Raw genomic sequence first — 16,578 nt, 5'->3', positions numbered from 1 at the left:
ATGGCCTTTCTGATGCCAGTCTTTACCACCAGCTGATGAATTCCTAGAACGCAGGTAGATCAAAAATTTGTATTCTCAGAACCTAGGCCATGTAAACATTGATAAGTATTGTTTGAATTGCTATTTTTTGGCATGAGGAGATATTCCAAAAATTATCAAAGATCTCTTAAGAATATAAATGTATACATAAGTGTTCTTAGTTGTGTAGTCTTGGGCAAGGAATTTGACTTTCTTATCCCCTGGTTTCCTCATCTGTGTAGTGGAGATAAAAATAGTACCTACCCTAGGATTGTTATGAGGATCTGATGAGATAGTATCTGTAAAGTGCTCAGAAAAGCAGCCAGTCCAGAGTATGATTTATTAAGTATTGACTGTTACTATTAACATAGAATAAAAAAGAAAAGATTCTGAGATGAATCTTTTTAACATTGACAGACAATTCTGGAGGAAGAATTTTTCTGCTTTGATTTAAAAAATATAGAGACATTGCAGTTTATATAAAGATATTACCATTAATATTAAATGATTAAAGATATTTTTAATATTAAGGTATAGAACACTAATAGTTCAGAATTTGGAAGGAGTTTAGAGGTAACCCAACAGCTTTTTGTATAGATATAAGAACTGGTCAAGTGACCTTTCTGTGGGTTCTAGTGTTTCTCCATTGGACCCTTACCAAGTATCCAGCATCATTTCTTCATCTCCCCTCTTCCAGAACCCCCAGTATTCTCCCTTCCACTCACCTAGCCTCAGTCTCAGGTACCATTAGCCTTGCCCAGAATGCATTTTCACAACTTTTTTTGCCTCTGCCTGTGATACCTTCCTGTGAAAAGAGGGGAGATGGGCTGCTGTCTATGGGGTCGCACAGAGTTGGACACGACTGATGTGACTTAGCAGCAGCAGCACTGTGTGTTAGGAGCTGTTCCAGGACCTAGAATTGTATGGCAAATAGGTCAAAGTCCTTCCTGTCATGAACATTTATGGGGAGAGTAAAATAATTAAAAATGAACAGTGGTTTGGCCAAAAAGTTTGTTTGGGTTTTCCATAACACTATATGGAAACACCCAGCTCAGAGGCATCCCCCATTCTGCTGACAGGGTGATCTAAATTCTAACTCTGCCTCTCTCGTACTCCGGTGGGTTAGTCACTAAGTCGTGGGTGACTCTTTCAACCCCATGGACTGTAGCCTGCCAGGCTCCTCTATACACGAGATTCTCCAGGCAAGAATACAGGAGTGGGTTGCCATTTCCTTCTCCAGGGGATCTTCCCAATCCAAGGGATCAAACCCGGGTCTCCTGCATTGCAGGCAGATTCTATTGTACTCTGTTTCACACTTTTTCACGGATTGACTCAACATTACCTATAGAGTAAGTTTCAGGTGCCTTGACGTAAAGGATGAAGTTGTGGAGACCTAGCCCCTGCCTTCCTCTCCACTGCCTACCTTGTACATACACTCCAGCCACACCAAAGTACTTGTTCCCCAGATAATGTATGCCTGGTCTCTACACCTCACTCTTCGTTGTCTCCTTTCCCTGAAAATCATCCCTTCTTCCACGTTTGTGCTTGTCCAGTTCAGACTCAGTGTCAGAGTCCATTCTAACCTGGGAATGCTTCAGTACTTCTACAACACTGCTGCTGCTGCTGCTAAGTCGCTTCAGTCGTGTCCGACTCTGTGCGACCCCAGAGACGGCCTCCTACCAGGCTCCTCTGTCCCTGGGATTCTCCAGGCAAGAACACTGGAGTGGGTTGCCATTTCCTTCTCCAATGCATGAAAGTGAAAAGTGAAAGTGAAGTCGCTCGGTCATGTCCGACCCTTAGCGACCCCATGGACTGCAGCCTTCCAGGCTCCTCCGTTCACGGGCGTTTCCAGGCAAGAGTACTGGAGTGGGTTGCCATTTCCTTCTCTGGCTTCTGCAACACTGCTACTACTGCTGCTACTAAGTTGCTTCAGTCGTGTCCGACTCTGTGCGACCCCATAGACGGCGGCCCACCAGGCTCCCCCGTCCCTGGGATTCTCCAGGCAAGAACACTGGAGTGGGTTGCCATTTCCTTCTCCAATGCATGCAAGTGAAAAGTGAAAGTGAAGTCGCTCAGTCGTGTCCGACAAGTAGTGACCCCATGGACTGCAGCCTACCAGGCTCCTCTGTCCATGGGATTTTCCAGGCAAGAGTCCTGGAGTGGGGTGCCACTGCTTACTAGGAATTCTTAAAATGATCTGTTTCCATATAGCTGCCTCTCCAGTTGGTTTCTAATTTTCTCAAGGGCAGGGACTGGGTTCTTTTGGTTTTTTGTCTACGTTGTTTGATTCTGGTTGTTTTTTTAGTTTGTTTTCTTTTTTTTAGAAACATTTATTTTTAATTGAAGGATAACTGCTTTACAATATTGTGTTGGTTTCTGCCATACCTCAACATGAACCGCCCATATGGGACTGGGTTCTTAATTATGTTTTGTACCCAAGGCATGATCTGAGTTTTGGCCAAGAGCAGCTAAGCAGGGACTGCGTTCATGTCCTTTATCTCACTGTCAGCTAAGAATTCACTCCCCAAATATGTCCCTTTGTCCCAGGCCCACAACACACTGCTGCCTGGGAGGTTTGTTCAGGTGAATAGGTTTCAAAAATGCCTGATATTTTCCAAATGTCTTTCATCAGATTCATCCATAAAATCTAAAAAGAAGATAAAATGTATCTCTCAGAGGCAGAGACATTTGTTCCTTGATCCTAGAGTTTTAACTCATAGGTTTTGAAAGAAAATCGAATACTTGAAGAAGCAGGCATAGTGTGAATTCATCCACTTACACAGTTCAACTTCTCATTATTTCAACTGCAAGATCACCTGCCAAGTACAATTCCTATTATCTTTATCATACTTTTTCTTGATACTTGGAAAGTTTTTCTTGATAATTAGAAATGTAATATGAGAGTTGAGAATGCTAAGTCAATTCCTCTTTGAACATTATTTTTTTTACTCAAGCATCCTTCTACAGTAAGTTCAAAGTTCTATATTCCATTAGCAAATTTTTTTCCTATGCACTCACATAAAGTGATTTTTTTAAATATAAAGTTATTTTCTTTAATAGTTCTATGCTCTAATTACCTAAAAAAATTTAACCTGGAGCTGAGACTAATCATCACAAACTTTCAAAAGTTTTGTAAGAAAAACAAGAGCTAAATTATAGTTGTAGAAAAGCCATTGTCACGTAATCTAAAATACGACACAAATGAATTTATCTATGAAACATGCAGACACAGAGGTTGCAAACATGCAACCACAGGCTTGTGGTAGCCAAGCGGGGAAAGGGTTTGGGGAAGGGATGTTTTAGGAGTTTGGGATTAGCAAATGCAAACTATTACGTATAGAATCGATAAACAACGAGGCCCTACTATATAGCACAGGGAACTATATTTCATATCCTGTGACAAACCATAATGGAAAAGAAAATGAAAAAGAATGTGTGTATATCTATGTATATGTATATCTGAGTCACTTTGCTATACAGCAGAAATTAATACAACACTGTAAATCAACTATACTCAAATAAATTTTAAAAAAGAAAAGCCACTGTCTACTTAACAGAGAAACCAGATTTACTTAATATGTCCCTGGGACAAAGCTGCAAAGTGTCTGAGTCCATTCTCTTCATGGTAGAAAAGAGAGAAACCTCCTTAAATTGTTTCTACCTTCTTCTCCCCCAAAACCCTTGTCCATTGTTTGACCTTGACATCCCCTTTACTGAATTTCCATAACCTCTCAGATAAGATACAAGGTCCAGATAAGATACAAGGTTCACTGTGATCACCTAAAAGATGCCTTCCCCTTTAAGACCTCCATGCCCTTGAACAGCCTGAGCTCTTCACTTGAAAAGCACTTTCTTCTCTTGCTGGTCTGATGAAAGCTTACTTATCCTGCAGGAGTTCAGCTCCTGGCTTCCTTCCTCCTCCAGACAGGGAAAGGGGTGGCCTTCTTTGTGCTCTCAGCCAGTCCTAGACTTGCTAACCTCATTTGCCTGGGAGTGATGGATATCTGTTTCCTAGACTATGAGCTCCCTGAGGGCAGGGACCATGTTTACTCCTCTTTGTGTGCTCCAGTGACTGTTGACTGACTGAGTGCCAGAGGCAGAGAGAAACACTGCATGGGAGAACAACTCCTCATCCAGAAGTGTTCAGGGGAATGTAACTAAGTTCATCCCAGGCTGGCAAATGGAGAAAGCCAGCTAAAACCTGCAGCCAAAGAAGCCCTGATCTGATAATACCTCTTCCAGAGACCTGGCTGAAAGATGAAGAGCATTTTCACTATATTCTTGTTAGGGGAAACACTGACTGAAACTGTTATCCACCCTGGTTAGGCACCGTAGTAACTATCTGCATGAGTCATCTTACAACAGGAGGTCTGGTAAGGAACAGGGAACTAACAAGTCACCACCAACCGGAAGAATTTGGGAAAGGTCAAAAGGAGACGCCACATGTCCTACCAACTTCCCAGAACCCTCCTCGCTGGAACCCCTCTTGGCTGAGCAATGCATGGGCCATGAGAAAGAACCCTCACTCAGAATGACTAGCTAGAGACAACCCAGAAACTAATCCCATCACCATAAAACCCAAGACAGCAAGCCACATGGCAGAGCAGTCCTCCTGGGTTCCCTTACCCTACTGCTTTCCACCCAAGCACGCCTTCCCAGTAGTCTCCTTGGAGACAATTCATTTCAGAGTGTTAGACGAAAGTCCACTCTCGGGCTGTGGAAGGTGTCCCCCCTTCCTGTAACACTCTTTAATCCTCAAATTCTTTCCTTACAACACTCATCCTATTCATCAGGGACATTTAAGTTAAATGAGCTTAATCCGAAACAAAATGCTTTATTGAACGTCATTTCTTTCCACCTCACCACAACAATTTAAAAGATTTCTATTGGTGCAAACATTTAAAAGTCAGGAATAAACATAGAGGATAACAGCAAAGGGTTTGTTTATGAATGTTGACACCACCGTGTGAGGAAGACATAGCAGGGTTTACATTTATGCCATGTAAATCGCTCTAGAACCAGATGAGGCTTACAAGGTACCTTGCAACTCATCTCCTTTAAGCTATAAAGTCTCTTTTTTTTTCCCCTGGAAAAAGTTTGAGAAACTTACTGCTGTTTTCTATCAGTGGATACAACAGATGGCTGGCACATGCCTGCTTGCTAAATGAAATGGGCCCTCTGCAGAATTACTCTTTGATCCCTGGTGGCATGTCCACAATGCCACAATGCAAAATACCACAGTGTAGCAGAATCTAAACACTAGAGGTTTAAAGTTGTGCTTTTGATATGAGTACCTTCTTTTTTAAAAAAGAAATCGTGCCCACAGTATGTAAATGCTTCCACATTTTCACTTGGAAACCATGAAACAGGGGTGAAAAATCTAGGCATTTCCTTCATTTGGTGACATAAAACTTCTGCAAACTCCAAGAATGCAAAGGGATGCAACTACTTGGGTTGTAACCACCAACACAATCATAACTCCATCAGGAAAAACATGTGGACAGTACACATTAAAGGATTTGACCAATAACAATAAGTACTGCCATAACTTCAGAGTTGGGAGGAGGTGTTTAAGGGCATCTGGCAGTCGCTTTGAAGAGAGAGAGGAAGTAGTTGAATGAAAATTCACTCTCTATTGTTTTTCTTTGATTTTTGTCAAGGGGAGAAAGGGAGGAAAATACCATTTTAATACAGGTCTTCTTAACTCAACCAGTCCAAGGGGAAATTTGAGACTTGGAATTGCAACCAATTTAAGGGGCCCAGTGTTACATCATATCAACCACCATATTGCAAAACAAGCTCTCTAGGGGATGATCCAGTTGATCTTATACCTGTCAGTAGAGTGATCCTATTTTAAAACAAACAAACAAACAAATACAACTTGGAAAAATGTGAGTCAGTTGTCAGGAAAATGGTCTGTTTCTGACTTCTTTTCCCCCTCAATGGTACTTTCTTCATTTTAAAGCTGAATTTGGATACAAATACACATATACAGGCTTTCCAGGTGGCACAGTGGCAAAGAATCTGCTTGCCAATAAAGGAGACACAGGTTTGATCCCTATGTCAGGAAAATCCCCTGGAGAAGGAAATGACAACCCACTCCAGTATTCTTGCCTGGAAAATCCCATGGACAGAGGAGCCTGGTGGGCCACAGTCCATGAGATCGCAAAGACACACATTATGCATGCACGCACATTATGTTACACACTACTACTACTACTACTAAGTCGCTTCAGTCGTGTCCGACTCTGTGCGACCCCAACACTATTATATATAAAATAAAAAACAAGGACCTACTGTATAGCACAGGGAACTATATTTAATAGTTTGTAATCTATAATAGAAAAGAATCTGCAAAATATATATATACACGTATAACTGAACCATCTGAAAAATAATATATATATGTATAACTGAACCACCTTGCTGTACATATAAAATAACACAACATTCTATAAGAAAACAACAATGCTTCACTCAAGAACAACCAAAAAAGGCTAAATTTGGGTGCTAACTGGAATCATTTACAAAGACACAACAATCTAGGCAAAAGTCTCAGGCTTTCCTTATATTTGGCTTTGTATTATTGTTATTACTTCTGGCAGTTTTCAGTAATTCAAGAAGTTTTTTTAATTGTAGAGAGCTAGTAAAAGTTATGAACACATTTATATTTAACCTTACATTTTGGAAGATATTTCACTTCATACATTGTATCTTCAGCATATCTAATATTTTCTATTTTCAATGATCACACATTGAACAAAGAAGCATGTTCCTGCAGTTTAATCCAATAAAGTTAATTTTCCACACCATACACATGTCCACACATTTCCCCAGGGCAGCAGGTAAAATGTTCTTCCTTTCCTGTATCCACAGCAATATTCTAAACTTTTGCTTTTAAGCATCCTAAAACTGACAAAAATGAAAAAAAAAAAATAATATATATATATATGTATAATTAGTGACTTCTAGAGGCTGCAAGAATTATGACCACTATACATGACTACTATACCGGGCTTCCCTGGTGACTCAGTGGTAAAGAGCCCGCTTGCAATGTAGGAGACATGGCAGGAATCTCAGGTTCAATTCCTGGGTGGGGAAGATCCCCTGGAGAAGGAAATGGCAACCAACTCCCGTGTTCTTGCCTGGGAAATCCCATGGATAGCCCATAGGGTTTTAAGGGTCGGACACGACTCAGCAACTAAACAACAACAATACATGACAAAAAGCTTACTCTAAGATCTGGACCTATTGGTACAGATCATCAGAGCTTGCTTAATAATCCAGGTGGTGGATTTAAAGTTAATATTGGCCCATTATCTTCATCCGGAAGATTTCTCTTCCACAGACACCAATTTCATTCCAACCCTTGCCAAACATCACGAAGTACAGGCATTTGGTCGTAAGAAGATAGGAAAACTAGCATAGATGGCTCAGCATAAATTCATCATCACTGCTAAAAGAAGCCAACAGAAAAAGGGATGCCCTATTAACTAGGGACCAGGAGTTTATAGTACCTTAGCATCTTTATGCAGGTGATAGAATATAGTAAAGTGATTAAGGTCAAGTCTATATAATCTTTATAAACAAAGATCTATTTACATGATTTCTAGAAATAAAATATTTGGCCTAACACCAAATTTCTTCTTATGGAAATCAACAGTGGTGTCTCAGTATTAGAATTCAGATTTGTCTAACAAAACTTCTCATTAAAGTTTTATTTGAAAGCCTTTAGGTTTAGAAAGGGTTATTTTCCAAATAAAATATTTAATTAGTGTGTAGTGTAGAAAACCAAAGTAGTTGCTCTTGGCCTCTACCTGCCTCAAATTTAGGGAAAAATTAGAATAAAGAATGCCTCATTGAAAAATATCAACTATTAACAGTTATATACAGTAACAAAGACTATTCTCTCTTTAATTACCCAAAATCTTTTAAGTTTAAGCCTCTTCAGTAGAAATTCTCTAATCTAAAAGCCTTGAGAAGGTGCATGTCAGAAAATGAATGAATATTTTAAATGGGCAAGCAAGTAGAGACAGGATTTTTAAGAGAGAGGAAGAGGTCAAGGAATCTGATTTCAGGCAGGAAAATTTAGCAAAGCAGACATTTGAAGATTTCACAAAAAAATAGTCAGTGACGATCAGATATACATAAGCAAATTCTTTGGGATCCATAGGTTAAGATCAGCCATGGAAACAAACTCTTTTACCATTTTACCATTTTGTTGAGTGATCTGCTGTGCAAAAATGAAACTGGATTAAAATATAAGTAAACTATTTATAATATAGAATATCATCCAGTTTTAGATTCTGAAGTATAACTTTTTACACACATTTAATGTAAAATAATTTTTAAATTACAAATCAAAACACATTCACCATGGAAAAACCAAAACACAGTAAAGGTAGATATAACTAATGTTAACACCTTTATGTCAGAAAGTGAAGAGGAGCTAAAAAGCCTCCTGAGGAAAGTGAAAGAGGAGAGCGAAAAGTTGGCTTAAAGCTCAACATTCAGAAAACGAAGATCATGGCATCTGGTCCCATCACTTCATGGGAAATAGATGGGGAAACAGTGGAAACAGTGTCAGACTTTATTTTTTGGGGCTCCAAAATCACTGCAGATGGTAACTGCAGCCATGAAATTAAAAGACGCTTACTCCTTGGAAGAAAAGTTACGACCAAACTAGATAGCATATTCAAAAGCAGAGACATTACTTTGCCAACGAAGGTCCACCTAGTCAAGGCTATGGTTTTTCCTGTGGTCATGTATGGATGTGAGAGTTGGACTGTGAAGAAGGTTGAGTGCTAAGAATTGATGCTTTTGAACTGTGGTGTTGGAGAAGACTCTTGAGGGTCCCTTGGACTGCAAGGAGATCAACCCTGGGATTTCTTTGGAAGGAATGATGCTAAAGGTAAAACTCCAGTACTTTGGCCACCTCATGTGAAGAGTTGACTCATTGGAAAAGACTCTGATGCTGGGAGAGATTGAGGGCAGGAGGAGAAGGGGATGACCCCGGATGAGATGGCTGGATGGCATCATGGACTCGATGGATGTGAGTCTGAGTGAACTCCGGGAGATGGTGATGGACAGGGAGGCCTGGTGTGCTGTGATTCATGGTGTCCCAGAGTCGGACACAACTGAGCGACTGAACTGAACTGAACACCTTGGAGGATTAGACATTTATCAGACATGTTTTCCTATAACTGTCCATATATTTTGTAATGAAACTAAACAGAATATACTATTATAGGCTATTGCATAATTTGTCATGAACATCTTTCCATTGCATTGAGTAGATGTCTAGATATTCTTATTAATGCTTCCTGCCATTATCAGAGACTTATAGGTTCTGCCCTTTTTTTTTTCTTTTATTAATAGCATGACCACAAACAGGCTGGCACCAAAAACTTTATTCATATCCATGATTATTTTCTCAGGATGACTCTCCAGGAGTAAAATATCCTACCTAGTCAAATGATCTATGTCAATTCTTTTGCCATCAGAGTCAAATCGCCCTACAGAAAGGCTAACATGCATCAGAAACAAATCAGTAAGGATAATCCTCCACAAACTAAAACTACTTTAAAAAACTTGACCAACGTAGTGTGAGGAAATGAATCTCACTGGAATTTTTATTTGCATTTGTTTGGAGTCGAACTTGAAAGTCATTTTAAATGGCCCCAAGAATAGCTTGGGTTAGTGAACAAATACTTTATTAGAAGTAGATAACACCTACTGGATCTTCAATCCTAAAATTTTTAATTTTCCATGCGTTACCAAAACATTTAATATTTAAGTTTAAATTTTCATTAATAAGCTATGTGTCCTGCTTGTGCTGAAATCCCTAAATGTTTGATATTTTGAATGAAATAACTAGATAAAGGAAGGAACTCTTCCTTTTTCCATGTAGAAGTTTTGATGTGGTTTGGATTTAGTGAAAGTTGCCTTTCTAAAATCTTAAAGTATTTTTTGGTATTGAAGTCATATTTTTTCCATATTCAAAATTTCCATGCATTTCAAAAATTATGGTGCTGGAATCACAGAACTTTACTGGCATTAGTCACATCTAAATAATATTTTAAAACATCTTGCTGTTTGGCATCATGTAGATTCTTTCCCCTTTCTCAGTATCCCCCACTCCTCCAAATAAGAAACATAACAGATTTCACACAGTTACCTGTGGTAACCTATCTGGAGTAAACTGAACTAAGGTGCTAATATTGGCCAGCATAATCCACAAGAGGAATCAACACCTAAACCAGAGAGAAAAAGACTCTCGAAGCTTCATCTGCATACCAGTTCCACCACCCTCTCTAATCCTCTACAAGAAATATTCCTCAGATTGTTGGATGTGCAATCCATTCTGTACTCAACAATATGCCAATGTTTGCAAAGGGGAGAGAGCATGGAATTTAAGCCTTTGCTTCAAGTTCCATTCTTCAGAAGACAAACTCATAGGAAAAATAAATAGATTGATAAACCAATCAAATCAACTAACCAGAGCTACTAATATTTTCTACTTTGCCTGAAGTTACTGAACACTTTCAGCTAGGGAAGGCTGCACTCAAACTAACTAATGGTTCTTTGTTGTTGTTTGGTCACTAAGTTGTGTCCGACTCTTTTTTTAACCCCCATAGACTGTAGCCAGGTTCCTCTGTTCATGGGATTTCCTAGGCAAGAATACTTGAATGGGTTACCATTTTCTCCTCCAGGGGGTCTTCCCAGCCCAGGGATCAAACCCTTGTATCCCACGTTGACAGGTAGGTTTCTTACCACTGAGACACAAGGGAAGTCCCTAATGGTTCTTACAAATCTATAGAAGTATAAATAAAGAAAATGTTCCTTTTTAAAATCACAGAATCAATATTGATCCCAGCTGACAAGTGGTCAAACACAATAGATTCAGGTGAAAAATAAAAGGTGACAATAAAAGGCCATTCATTGATTTATCACTGGGTTTCACAATAATTCAAGATTAGCTGTCCATAAAGTATCTATGAAGAGGAAACTGTATGGGGGGAAGAAAGGAATACCCTCCCCAGAGAGCAGTAGGAGCCTCAGTGAGCTTATCTGCAAAATGGGGGTATTAGAATAGATGACCCTCCTATTAGGAACTCTGGTGGACCCAAAACATCTATTCCTTTATGACAATGGAAGTGTTGAAGGATCTAGAGTTGAAAGGAAAAATGAGAGAACAGACCTGTGGAAAAGACAGCTTAAATAATCATGCCTATATTACAGCAGGTAATTAGAGAGAACCAAAGTGGTGTCTCAATTCAAAGTAACAAATTTTTATAAAGTGTTTTCTGGATCACATTCTTTATGAAAATAGCCCTTTAAGCAGCTTTAGAATAAAAGACCTAAAATGTGATTTGAATTGTAATGATTTTCATAAGTAGACACATTTTACTCACTAATGAGTGGAAGAATTTATTAACTTACCATTTGTCCTCTAGAGTAAATTCTCCAAATGAACAAAAGGAACTAAGCTTACATTTTATCCTCCCTTTCTTTTCCAAATTACAGGTCATTTATGTAATACTGAAGCATTAAAAAAGATGCTAATATGCTAAGAAATAAAAGGAATGCTTCTTCATAAAAATACAGGGTAGTTTTCTTTTTCATGTGAAGGTATTAAAAAACCAATAGCTTCCAATATTTTGCAAACATTCTCTTATGACACTTTGAGTCTATGAACTTGTACCAGAAATATGTAGTGTTATCATTAGTAAAAAAACACTCAATATGCCATTTTTTCAAAGTACAATGTCAAAAGTACTTACAGACTTTAAAAATTGTTTTAAAGTGTAAACAATGTCACAGGTGGTGGGTATATATCGATACTATGGAGAAAAGAGCCTTTTAAGTATTATGTTTAATTTTAATGTCAATGAGCACGGAAAAAAGTAATGCTATTTGAGGTCATTATATTTCCAGCAGTCTGAAGACACTGAGACTTATCAAAATAGTGATCTTAGGCACTTTGCCTAGCTCTTTCTTTTGGGAATCTTCAATTTATGTGACATATTTAAATAAATGGGAGTTAACTCTTTATTTGCTTTGGAGATCAGATGAGAAATCACTCTTGAAAATTGTAAAAAAGAAAAATGTAGCCAACTATATGCTATCTCGTCTTATTTCTATCTGCCATCAGGTGCTGGAAATATTAAAGGGTGATTTTCTCCAGCCTTCCTGGTTAACAGGACTCACCTGCCCTGCAGCTTGCCAGGTGAAATTCATAGAATGGATATTGACAGGAATAGCTGGCATTCTCTGCTGTGCTCTTCTGAAATCATGTGTAAAGGGGGCCATTTTCCCCTCTGAAACAATCAAGATATCTTCTTCAAGTCCTGGTTTAAAAAACACACACAAAGAAATAAAGCTATCAAACTAGCTGAACTTAGAAGAATCCAAATCAGAACTTGCGTGCCAAAAGAACACCGAAGATTTAGTAATGGGTCATTTCTTTTCACAAAGCACCTGCCTTCAAGTACCAGTTAATCTTCATGTGGATGATAAGAATGATGGCAAAGACGTATGCTTTCAGTGAAACGGAGTGAACTGTGGAAAAAACCGGTGCCAACAAATGCTCGGTCCACGGAAAAACGCTGGATGGTAGAAACCAACAACAGCATGATCAGAACATTAGAACTGTTTAGATTTATGGAGAAAAAAGCTTAAACACTTTAGATGGAAAAGCGGTAGTCCATAGGATCGCAAAGAGTCCGACACGACTGAAGGGGCTTAGCAAGCACGCAGCTAACTAAAAAGGGGACAATCTGCCTTGAAAATAAAGTTTTAAAAACATTCTAAATGCATGCCTCTCTCCTTTAATAGAAGAGCTGGAGAGAGTGAAGACCCAGGCATTTGGGAAGAAGCAGAAGCTCCCGCGAAACCTTACCTATAAGCACTCTCGCCTGGTGAGCGTCGATCCACAGGTACAGGCTTTCCTCCGGCTGCTGCCCGACCTCCGCTCGCAACACCAGCAGGCACGGGAGGATGCTCCAGAGCCAGAGCGCGCCGGCAGAGAAGGCGCTTTTCCGGGCCATGCTACTCCAGACCTCCTGGACCGTGGTTCTCGCAGCTGAAACTCCTCCCGCACCTACCCGACCCTTGTCTCCCAGCCGGAGCAGTTCCCCGCGTAGACGGCTGGGCGTGTAGCCTCTTGGCTCTGGTACGAGTGAGCCTGGGTGTGCCGGAGAAGGAGTAGGAGGAGGGAGAAGAACTGGCGAGAGCGGGACAAGGGAAGGGGGAGCAGGTGGGAGAGGAGGGAGCAGAGGCGCAAGACTGGCAAAGCAGGAGATGCCAGCCCGCCGAAGGAGACACAACGGTCAGAGGGTTAAATATAGCGGGAGAGTTGGAGCGGGAAGGGCAGGCCGAGTGCGGTGCGAGCAATGAGTGACGGTGCCCAGTCGGTCGCCACTGGGGGGCGCTGGAGGGACGCGCGGGGGTGGGGCGGCGCGGAACCTCGGAGGCAGAGTCCAGCCGCCGTGCGCCGCTGGGGAGCAGACGCGGAAAAGGGCGCTCCAAGGGACCCGAGACGTCACTTGCGCTGCCTCTGGCCAGACGAGGCATGAACGGGGGGAAATGCGGTGAACTGACTTATTACGGCTTGACTGAACCCAGATGATAATAAGTTTCATTGGTACCCCGGTGTTAAATGAAGGCTCACATTCCTCCACTTTCCCCACCGTCCCACTTCTCCCATATTCCGCCGCTGTCATTCTTCACTCTGCAAACACTATCCTCTCCCATCCGCCACTGTCATTCTTCACATCTGCAAACACTTGGCGCATTCCCATCCATTTAAAACCCGAGAGTCCACTGTCCAGAGGTGTCCTGGTTGCTGGAGCTGGGGCTGACCAGGGCGTGGGGCTTTCACTCCTCACTTGTCTCACACTGCGGAGAAGGCTTTTTACAGCTGTGGAGGCTCTTCTCCCTGCTCACCGGCAGCACCCTGAGCTCTGGATGACAGGCTTACCTAACGTGCTGGGGTCGGGCTCCCAAAAGCCATAACTGTCTTCATAGTTGCGCGTATATGGAGAAATTTGGAGGCGCGCCGCGCTGGTGCTGAAATCGCAGGCGCTTTAGAGCAAGCCAAGGCTCTGGCCTTGCATACGGGAAGAGTAGTTGGCCGGCAATGGGCTCTGGCCAGCCACACCCATTAAACCCCAGTAGGGATTTAATTTGCCCCCTGCCAAATCCCTTGGATGTGTGATGAAAACGGAAGCAAAAGGGGGTTTCTTGTTTTGCTTAGATTTCAGACTCAGAATAAAGTTGTTTACTTCTGTTTTTTGGCATCCAAATGCTGCGACAGATGTCCCAAGGATTGAGCCTGTGGGGATGGGCGCGTTGTTTGACTCATCCCTTGTGGGGAGGGGCTTCCCTCGTGGCTTAATGGTAAAGAATCCACCTGTCAGTGTAGGAGAGGCATGGGTTCCATTCCTGGGTCAGGAAGATCCTCTGGAGAAGGAAATAGCGACCTACTCCAGTATTCTTGCCTGGGAAATCCCATGGACAGAGGAGCCTGGTGGTTGGGGGTCACAAAGAGTCGGACATTACTGAGCACACAGGTACAAAGGTGGGAGAGCAAACCTGAAGTGGAACAGGTGCATGCATTTAAGTATCGGGTCATGAGTTACTAAAGAATATGCATTTCTAATTATGAAATATTTTCAGTTGTACAACTGTTGATCTTCGAAAAGAACAAGTGTTTTGCTGAAAGTTTTACTTTCATTTTAGGTTTGAAGGATTTGTTAACAAAAGAAACCACTGGTCACACACAATAAACAATTTCAATATTTAATCGAGGATTAATTGACTTCATTTCAATTATACAGTCATTAAAAGAAAACACAAAGGTCCTTCTAGTCAAAGCTATGGTTTTTCCAGCAGTCATGTATGGATGTGAGAGTTGGACCATAAAGAAAGCTGAGCACAGAAGAATTGATGCTTTTGAACTGCGGTGTTGGAGAAGACTCTTGAGAGTCCCCTTGGACTGCAAGGAGATGAAACTAGTCAACCCTAGAGGAAATCAGTCCTGAATATTCACTAAAAGGACTGAAGCTGAAGTTGAAACTCCAGTACTTTGGCCCCCTGATGCAAAGAACTGACTCATTCGAAAAGACCCTGATGCTGGGAAAAATTGAAGGCTGGAGAAGGGGAAGACAGAGGATAAGATGGTTGGATGGTATCACTGACTCAGTGGACATGAGTTTGAGCAAGCTCTAGGAGTTGGTGCTGGACAGGGAATCCTGGTGTGCTGCAGTCCATGGGGTAGCAAAGATTTGGACACAGCTGAACAACTGAACTGAAAAGAAACGAAGAAAGGTAAAAGCACATACATCACCAAATTGTGCCAACCAACATCCAGGCTTGAACAGCCCTAGGAAGTCCCTCATCAATAGCAATCTAGAGTCCCATTTGGGACAAGGTCCTGGGCAATGCGTCCATCCCATGGGTGAGACTTCAAATTATAGTTTCCAGGGCTCCCACTTACAATCCTGGGCTACAAACATATCATCAATTTGCACACAAAAGTGCAGCCCTGGTTCTTTTTTAAACTTTTACAATGCTGTTTATCTTGTGAGTCATAAGATTTTGTTAGATCTGGGGTTGGAGTGTGGGGATGCTGGCCAGACCCTCAGGGGCTCAAGAATTCCAGACCCACTTCCTTTTTTTTTAATCTACAGTGCCACCTGACTTGTGTTTGCAGGCAGGGACAGAATCCAGGCAGTGTCCAGGCCAGTCAGAAGCAGGTCAGAACCTGCTCTCCTGCTTCTGAAGCCAGAACAAGACTTCCTCTATTTTAATTTCCCTAACAACAAGAAATCTCCAATGGATTTGAACTTCTTAATTGTAAAAGTAAGAGCTTACTTAATTCTCACAACACTTTAAAATAGGTAGGTGCTATTTTTATTCCCACATTACTGATGGAGAAACAAGGCTCAAAAAGGTCCAGTAAGTTAGCTGACTATGGTTACCCAGTGGTAACTATGGTTACTTACCTGGTCAGTGGTAGAGTCAGGGTTCAAATCCCAGTCACTTTGATTTCAAAGCCTATTCTCTTAACCACTATACCTCACACTGACAAGTAAATCATGATTAAGTCTGTTTGCAACCAAAGCTTCACAGCCATTCTAACTTTACAATAAAATTCACATCTATTCAAAGATTTCACTATTTTTTATTTCAGTGAATATTCATTTATGTAATGCATTCATATACATTCAGCAATACTTACAGCACTTTAGCATTGTAATGCCAATTGTTCCCCAGTCAAAGATAATAATTTCACAACACAGTAGACATTTTCTTTACTCCAGAAAGGTGCAGTTTTAGTTGAAAATATTTTTTTCCCTCAATAGTGCTCTAACCCCTCCAGCTCTTGATGTAAGGACGCCCTCTACAGGCTGTTCTAATCAAATAGTAATTGAAAAATATCCTTCATAAAATTCACTTTTTGGTAGAGAAAAAGAGGCACAAGAAGGCAATGGCACCCCACTCCAGTACTCTTGCCTGGAAAATCCCATGGACAGAGGAGCCTGGTAGGCTGCAGTC

The 16,578-nt window shown here is 41.0% G+C and overlaps 1 protein-coding gene across 1 annotated transcript in view; it reads right to left on the bottom strand.

Annotated features, from left to right (window-relative positions):
* WIF1 (WNT inhibitory factor 1) overlaps positions 1–13,123 on the bottom strand; it is an 80,425-nt gene extending 67,302 nt beyond the window's left edge. Inside the window, exons 1-2 of the mRNA XM_052640926.1 lie at positions 12,920–13,123; positions 12,229–12,368 (exon numbers count right to left, since the gene is read on the bottom strand). Of these exons, the coding sequence (XP_052496886.1) occupies positions 12,229–12,368; positions 12,920–13,067 (288 nt within the window). The 5' untranslated portion in view covers positions 13,068–13,123. The remainder of the gene's footprint in view (positions 1–12,228; positions 12,369–12,919) is intronic.
* Between the last annotated feature and the right edge of the window lie 3,455 nt (positions 13,124–16,578).

The sequence above is a fragment of the Budorcas taxicolor genome, chromosome 5, assembly GCF_023091745.1.
Source record: "Budorcas taxicolor isolate Tak-1 chromosome 5, Takin1.1, whole genome shotgun sequence".
Classification (NCBI taxonomy): domain Eukaryota; kingdom Metazoa; phylum Chordata; class Mammalia; order Artiodactyla; family Bovidae; genus Budorcas; species Budorcas taxicolor.
This window is presented reverse-complemented; position numbering and strand designations above follow the sequence as displayed.